General features: G+C 39.6%; 1 protein-coding gene across 1 annotated transcript; it reads left to right on the forward strand.

The window, feature by feature from the left end:
• The first annotated feature begins 598 nt into the window (after positions 1 to 598).
• ptchd3b (patched domain containing 3b) lies at positions 599 to 7,944 on the forward strand. Its single transcript, XM_085140447.1, has 4 exons — positions 599 to 5,673; positions 5,724 to 5,845; positions 5,940 to 6,085; positions 6,416 to 7,944. Exons 1-4 carry the CDS (start codon positions 4,924 to 4,926, stop codon positions 7,930 to 7,932), a joined length of 2,535 nt encoding a protein of 844 aa, XP_084996573.1. The 5' UTR covers positions 599 to 4,923; the 3' UTR covers positions 7,933 to 7,944.
• The last annotated feature ends 580 nt before the right edge of the window (positions 7,945 to 8,524 follow it).

Below are 8,524 nucleotides of genomic sequence, written 5' to 3' on the forward strand. Positions count from 1 at the left end.
GCGACGTCACCGGTGTTCGCGAGATTTGAAAATAAAAACACAAAAATTATTATTATTATTATGTTGATACAAAACTCAATTATTTAGTTTTTAAGTATGAAGATTTTCTAACAATTATTTATAGTGACAAAGAACTTGTATAAAATATATTAGCTCTCCTGATAAAGGTTCTAATTTCCTTGTATTATGCTATGAAAATCTTGCAGCAGTTTATTGAAATATGTAAGCATACATGGAAATACAGGATATAAAGCAAAATCAGAGTCTGTACGTTTCCAATAACCTTGATCTTTATTCTTCAACACAGCCTGAACTCTCTGAGGCAGCTCTCTTGTCATTTCTTTAAGTAGTCTTCAGGAATAGTTTGGAGATATAGTTTGTTGCTTTATAAGAAAGCCCTCCGCAAAGCCAGAACAGCTTACTACTCATCACTAACTGAAGAAAATAAGAACAACCCCAGGTTTCTCTTCAGCACTGTAGCCAGGCTGACAAAAAGTCAGAGCTCTTTTGAGCCAACCATCCCTTTAACGTTAACTAGTGATGACTTCATGAACTTCTTCACAAATAAAATTTTTATCATTAGAGAAAAAATTACCAATCATCCCACAGATGTAATATTATCTACAGCTACTCTTAGTGCCATTGATGTTAAGTTAGACTCTTTTTCTCCAATCGATCTTTCTGAGTTAACTTCAATAATTACTTCCTCCAAACCATCAACGTGTCTTTTAGACCCCATTCCTACAAAACTGCAGAAGTCCTGCCATTGATTAATTCTTCGATCTTATATATGATCAACCTATCTCTAATAATCGGCTATGTACCACAGGCCTTCAAGGTGGCTGCAGTTAAACCTTTACTCAAAAAGCCATCTCTAGACCCAGCAGTCTTAGCTAATTATAGGCCAATCTCCAACCTTCCTTTCATATCAAAAATCCTTGAAAGAGTAGTTGTCAAACAGCTAACAGATCATCTGCAGAGGAATGGTTTATTTGAAGAGTTTCAGTCAGGTTTCAGAGCTCATCACAGCACAGAAACAGCTTTAGTGAAGGTTACAAATGATCCTCTTATGGCCTCTGACAGTGGACTCATCTCTGTGCTTGTCCTTCTTGACCTTAGTGGAGCATTCGATACTGTTGACCATAACATCCTATTAGAGCGATTAGAACATGCTGTAGGTATTACAGGTATTGCACTGCAGTGGTTTGTATCATATCTATCTAATAGACTCCAATTTGTGCATGTAAATGGAGAGTCCTCTTCACACACTGAGGTTAATTATGGAGTTCCACAGGGTTCAGTGCTAGGACCAATTCTGTTTACATTATACATGCTTCCCCTAGGCAGCATCATTAGAAGACATAGCATACATTTTCACTGCTATGCAGATGACACCCAGCTCTATCTGTCCATGAAGCCAGATAACACACACCAATTAGTTAAACTGCAAGAATGTCTTAAAGACATAAAGACTTGGATGGCCACTAACTTTCTGCTTCTTAACTCAGATAAAACTGAGGTCATTGTACTCGGTGCTGAAAAGCTTAGAAATATGGTATCTAACCAGATTCTTACTCTGGATGGCATTACCTTGGCCTCCAGTAACACTGTGAGGAACCTTGGAGTCATTTTTGACCAGGATATGTCCTTCAACGCACATATTAAACAAATATGTAAGACTGCGTTCTTCCATTTGCGCAACATCTCTAAAATTAGAAATATCCTGTCTCAGAGTGACGCTGAAAAACTAGTTCATGCATTTATTACTTCCAGGCTGGACTACTGCAATTCATTATTATCAGGATGTCCAAAAAACTCACTGAAAAGCCTTCAGTTAATCCAAAATGCTGCAGCAAGAGTACTGACAGGGACTAGAAAGAGAGAGCATATTTCTCCTGTTTTGGCTTCCCTTCATTGGCTTCCTGTTAAATCCAGAATTGAATTCAAAATCCTGCTCCTCACATACAAGGTCTTAAATAATCAGGCCCCATCTTATCTTAATGACCTTGTAGTACCATATTACCCTATTAGAGCACTTCGCTCTCGCTCTGCAGGCCTACTTGTTGTTCCTAGAGTATTTAAAAGTAGAATGGGAGGGAGAGCCTTCAGTTTTCAGGCCCCTCTTCTGTGGAACCAGCTTCCAGTTTGGATTCGGGAGACAGACACCATCTCTACTTTTAAGATTAGGCTTAAAACTTTCCTTTTTGCTAAAGCATATAGTTAGGGCTGGACCAGGTGACCCTGAATCCTCCCTTAGTTATGCTGCAATAGATGTAGGCTGCCGGGGGATTCCCATGATGCATTGAGTTTTTCCTTTCCAGTCACCTTTCTCACTCACTATGTGTTAACAGACCTCTCTGTATTGAATCATATCTGTTATTAATCTCTGTCTCTCTTCCACAGCATGTCTTTTATCCTGTCTTCCTTCTCTCACCCCAACCGGTCGCAGCAGATGGCCGCCCCTCCCTGAGCCTGGTTCTGCATAGGTTTCTTCCTGTTAAAAGGGAGTTTTTCCTTCCCACTGTCGCCAAAGTGCTTGCTCATAGGGGGTCATATGATTGTTGGGCTTTTCTCTGTATCTATGAAGCGCCTTGAGGCGACATTTGTTGTGATTTGGCGCTATATAAATAAAATTGAATTGAATTGAATTGAATAGTTCCCCAGGCAGGCTTCTTGGAGGACATTCAAAGCTCTTCTTTGGATATCGGCTGCCTTTTCTTCTGCTCTCTGTCAAACTTATTCCACACCGTTTCATTAGCAGTGTGGGATGCATCTCTCAAGTCCTATCTCGTGTCTTTGCATGAGTTTTCAAAATACTATTTTATGTCTGTCATAATTGTGCTATCTTTGTCATTTTGTGGATGTACCCATGGCTTTTGTGACAGGCAGCTTATAACAAAGTGCCTAGACAAACAATTTCAAATTGCTTACTTTAGTTAGTTTTATGCTTTTTTATGACCTTTAAAGGTTTAAAGGTTTATGATCCATAGACCAGTGTTATATTGTTTAACAAACAATAAACAATTTGAAAGACCTTCAGAAATCCCGATGAACTTTTGCTCAAGAGCACTTTAAAACTCCTTTGAATTAAAATATAAAGAAATGAAGGGTTCTCAAGATTTTCTGCAGGAGTGGTGCAGAGAAGAAGCAATAATCTAGTTTTTCTAGAGTGGGTTTAGTGAATTTCACCTACGTTACTTCATTTAATTGGTGTTTGGTCAGAAATAATAAGAAAATGCAAATATATGTTTACACTATGCAAGTTATTCATGACTTGCATAAATGAACATCCCCTAAAACCAACTAAACGCTACCAGGATTTGAAAAGCTGATCAAGGCAAATGCATTTAGTGTCAAATACAAGTGAGTTAAACATAAAGATTGGAAACTAATTTCTGTTACAAGCTGTTAATAAAAGCTTTTAATAATGCATCTTTGTTCTTGTTTGTTGGGATTTCTCCCGATCTTAACAGTTAAATGTTTGATTTTGTTAGTTCTAGTATTTACACACATGTTCTTGCTCTGCTATGGGCCAGCTTACCCTTCAGGCTGAACTGAAATTAGTGCATGGAACCACAACCACAGGAAATGACTGCCTTCAGGTGGGGTTACCTTTCAAGTGCCTAAATAAAGAGTCACATAATGGAGCACAACATGTCTTTGTTTTGTGCATCGGCTTCATTCCATCAATCGTAAAAGGCCCTCCTTTGTGTAACCTTTACGTTACCCGAACCATGACATGGTATCGCCCGAGGGTTGTGGGGGAATAATAACGGGGTGCGTTTGCTGCAGTTAACGCTGTGATGCTTGAACTGTGAAATAGTCCGAAAAAAGAAAAAAAAACTAGGGTGTTTCTTGAACCTGGCCAATAAAAATGAAAATGAAAAAGATGTTAAATATAAATTTACATATATGAATTTGGATTTGTATCATATTTGCTTTTGTGCAAATTATTTAGGCGCTTTGAGGGGAGAGAAATCACACTGTTTTAAGCTGTGCTGGTAAACTAAAAGTAGTCTGAAAAACTCATGCATCGAGTATGATACATTTGCTGGGTTAATTATATGAGGTGTGTCATCTGACTGATAAGATCACAGGAGAAAGAGTTTTTTTCCCCATCCGTTTATATCCTCATTGTCCATAACCTGTCATTGGCACTGATGACCACACTGAACTTTGTACTAACATACTGGAAACCGTCAAGTACTCAGTGAGGTCATTGTGATCTATTATTACCAACATATTTAGCTTATGTGTGGTTTTGAGCACTTAAAAAGAAATGCTGTAAGCATGTATATAGAAATATTGGATTCAGAAAGTTACAAATGGATTGTAATAGTGTCATGAAATTGAAATAAAAAATGATGCCAAGATGGTTATAGTATAACCAAAAGGAGGAGCCAGCAGTTCCCTGCTCTATATAAATGAGTGCTCAGGAGGTGTGGTGGTGTTGAGCGCTCAGGAGAGCTCATCTGTTTTTTTGGTCTGCTGTTAGTGCATCTTCTTTTTAATCAGCACTCTGGGAAATCTTTTTGGTTGAAATTTGCTCTTCTCCGTTTATTTTATTTTTTTAGGTGTTTTGCTTTTTTTTACAGATTCCAAAGATGATTTTTTTTGTGATACAACAAGATTAAGCAACAAGAAACTCTAGCAAAGAGTGAGATAGAACCAATGAACCGTATGAAACCAACTCTTCCTGAACAAGCTCACTGAGTGAGCCTTTCCTCAAACCACATCTGCTGAAAAGAAACTGCAACAAAGAACGTGGAGCCAAACAGGAATCTGCGGCACAGTAACTGCTTCTCACAGCAGCCTGTGACGATAGTTTGAACATTTCTGAAAGCAAAGGAGCAACCGATTTATATCCACAAAACATATTTTTGAGCTTCTATCATCCTGTCAAAGGAGCCAGGTTTTGAAGCTATGGCCAGATGTCGCATGGATTGCATAGAAAAGCCCCTTCAGAGCTTCTTTAAGAAGATGGGCAAATCTGTTGGATCCAATCCCTGGTGGTTCCTCATTGCCCCCCTTATTGTCTCTGCAGCTCTGGGAAGCGGGTTTTATTTTACTCAGGACAGAATCTCCAACAATATTGAAGAGGAGTTTACACCTTTTAATGGACCGGCCAAGACAGAGAGGAAGCACTTCAGTGAAATGTTTCCAGAAGATGATTCCACGTTTTCAAGTTTGCGGCAGACCACAGATGGAAACTATGCCACTCTCATAGCTACAAGCGAGACTAATATTCTGACTGTTAAAATGCTTGAAGAAATCCTCGTGTTGGACTCTAAAATCAAGAACATGTTGGTAGAATTTGACAAGGAATCATTTAAATATGAGGGCATCTGTGCTAAGGTGATGAAAAACTGCACTTCAAACAGCATTCTAGATATCATTCAATACAATGCCAAAAATATAGACGCTGTCACACTGACATTCCCGTGGTATCACAATGGTAACACAAATTTGCCGTTGTATACAAGTCTGGGGGGTGTGACACAAGGAGACGCTTCAGTTGTTGAAAGCGCTAAAGCTATACAACTCTATTACTATTTAAAAGAGGGCAACAAAACAAAAAATGACCTTTGGTTGGAAAGCTTCATTAGTTTGGTGTCGAATAGCCCCTCACCTTCCCTCCAGGTAAGAACTCACATTTTGTGTTTAAGTTATTATCCTCCCACTTGGTGAGATTGTTCCTGCTCATTCTTTTTCCCATCTTCTAGGTATCATACTCCACCTCAATGTCAATGCAGTGGGAATTTGAGAAATCTCCAGATTCTGTCATCTCTTTATTTTCCATCACCTACTCTATTGCCATCACATTTTCCATCATAACTTGCTGGAGGTCAGAAAAAAATAACAGCCAAGCCTGTCATTGAATGTGTATTTGACAAATTACTTTAAAGATAAAATAAAATATGAGTTTGTTTTTTTTTCAGGTTGGATAATGTGAGGACGAAGGTGTGGGTGGGGTTCTGCGGCGTTCTCTCTACAAGTCTAGCGGTCCTGAGTGGTTTTGGTTTGCTCTTGTTGGTGGGCCAGCCTTTTGTAATGACAGCTGCCTCCTGTCCCTTCATGATTCTAGGTGAGGCTCTGTTAAACATTCAGGTCAAACTGTTCAGTTAAGGCAGCAGTTTGTAGAAAATGTTATGCCAGAAAAAGCTTTAGCAAGATTTTCACAGCAGCGATTGTCAACAAGACCTGCATTCTTAAAATAACACTTACAGTTGATTGACTTCAGCAATGTTTTCTAAGAAACTACCATTACAGCTGATGGTAACCCTGTCATTAGTGGTCTCTATCTCCCCTAACCCTAGCCTTGTAGACACTCACACAAACACACACCAATACTCTAAGCCTGAAGTCTTATTTTGCATTTTAAAAATATTCCCCACTCTGACTTTTATCACTAAAGGTATTGGGATCGATGATATGTTCATCATGATCTCCTGCTGGCAAAAGACTCGTGTTCTGGACAGCGTTCCAGACCGGCTGGGTGAGACCTACAAAGATGCTGCCATCTCCATTACCATTACCACCCTCACCGATGTGCTGGCTCTCTTCCTGGGCTGCATCACACCCTTTGGCTCGGTCCAGTCCTTCTGCCTCTATGCTGGAATTTGTCTTTGCTTCTGTTACTTCTACAGCCTGACCTTCCTGGGTGCATGCATGGCTTTAAATGGGCAGAGGGAAGCAGAGAACAAGCACTGGATCACCTGCATCGAAGTCCCAAGTGATGCATCAGGGAAATCAAAAGCCTTCTGGTTGTGCTGTACTGGGGGTCGGTACAACCAAGATACTGAAAAAGAGGAAACAGAGCCCATAAGTTCTTTTTTTGAGAGGTTCTACGGTCCATTTCTGACCCACAAAGTGACAAAAGTCTTTGTGTTTGTCCTTTATGCAGGTTATTTAGCTGCTAGTATCTATGGCTGTGTAATCTTAAAAGAAGGACTTGATACTAAGAACCTGGCTTTGGATGATTCTTACATTATCAATTACTACAACCATGAAGAGGAGCACTTCAGTGAATATAGCTTCAGTGCAATGGTGGCAATAAAGCAGCAATTCCCCTACTGGGACAAAGACCAACGGGAGCAATTAAATTCTTGCATTTCAAGTTTTGAATCACTGAAATTTGTCAATTACACAATGGCTTGGTTCATTTTCTTTGAAAACTATGCAGAAGCCAATAATAAGCCCATAAGCTCCCAGGAGGATTTCCTAAACAACCTGAGACCTTTCTTAAATTTTGACCCATTCTTAGCACAAGACATCCAATGGACTCCAGATGGTAAGATTCAGGCATCTCGCTTTTTCCTTCAGACAGAAAACAACGTACCGATGGCAGATATGATGGTGGAGCTCAGGAAAACTGCAGAGAAATGTTCAGTGGACCTCCTGGTGTACCACCCTTCTTTCATCTACTTTGACCAGTACACTGTCATTTTAAATAACACCATCCAAACCATGCTCACCGCTGTGATCGTAATGCTTGCAATCTCTCTCGTACTCATACCCGATCCTCTCTGCTCACTTTGTGTAGTGTTTGCAATTGTTTCAGTCATCACCGGCGTGACGGGATTCATGTCCCTCTGGGGCGTCAATCTGGATTCCATCTCCATGATCAATCTGGTCATGTGCATCGGTTTCTCGGTAGATTTCTCGGCGCACATTTGCTACTCTTTTGTTTCGAGTCCCAAACGTGATGCCAATGAGAAAGCTATTGAGGCTTTGGCGATTTTGGGTTACCCAGTACTGCAGGGAGCACTGTCCACTATCTTAGGTGTGGTGGTGTTGAGCATGTCTGGGAGTTACATATTCCGGACATTTTTCAAAATCGTGTTTCTTGTCATTGTGTTTGGACTGTTCCACGGCTTGACGTTTATTCCAGTGTTTCTCACGTTGTTTGGGGCCTGTAGCAAGTCACGTTAAGTTGATGCCCAGTGCGTCTATATCTATATATATATATATATCTATATCTATATCTATATATATATATATATATATATATACATATATATATATATAGTGTGTTTTCACACACTGAAAGTATCTATATATATATCTATTGTCGGATTATAATATTATTTTATGCCATGTTAGACCCCTAATTAAAGATTGTGAATTATTATGTCGTTTTAGTTTGCATTATGCTCCTGAATTAGAAGAAGGTGATAACTATTACATTTGGTAAACTGATTTGCATTACATTAGACTGCTGATTTATTGTGAATGAATGATATTGTTTTATGATGTATTATACTGCTGAGTTATAAGAAAAACTGTTCCAGAAAGTCATCGCCTTATTTGTCTGGTTAGAAGAGAACAGAGCATACTGCCCCATCTCAGCAGGAGCAGATAAACAGGGAGCCAAGGTTGTAGCTTAGGCGCTGTGTGAGAGAAAGAATGTGAATGTTTAGGCTTTTATGATTAGGTGGGGGCCACTAGAGGCTATAAGAGTTTGATCAAGGCTCCACCATTTTGGGATTTGATGCTGTCTGCTGTATGGTGTCCATCTCCCACG

This window comes from Neolamprologus multifasciatus, chromosome 18 (assembly GCF_963576455.1).
Source record: "Neolamprologus multifasciatus chromosome 18, fNeoMul1.2, whole genome shotgun sequence".
Taxonomy (NCBI): Eukaryota; Metazoa; Chordata; class Actinopteri; order Cichliformes; family Cichlidae; genus Neolamprologus; species Neolamprologus multifasciatus.

Coding starts and splice junctions, on each gene's coding strand:
- ptchd3b (XM_085140447.1), top strand. CDS start 4,924: ATGGCCAGATGTCGCATGGATTGCATAGAAAAGCCCCTTCAGAGCTTC. Junction 5,674..5,723: donor TTTTGTGTTTAAGTTATTAT/CCTCCCACTTGG, acceptor CCCATCTTCTAG/GTATCATACTCCACCTCAAT. Junction 6,086..6,415: donor CTGTCCCTTCATGATTCTAG/GTGAGGCTCTGT, acceptor TTATCACTAAAG/GTATTGGGATCGATGATATG.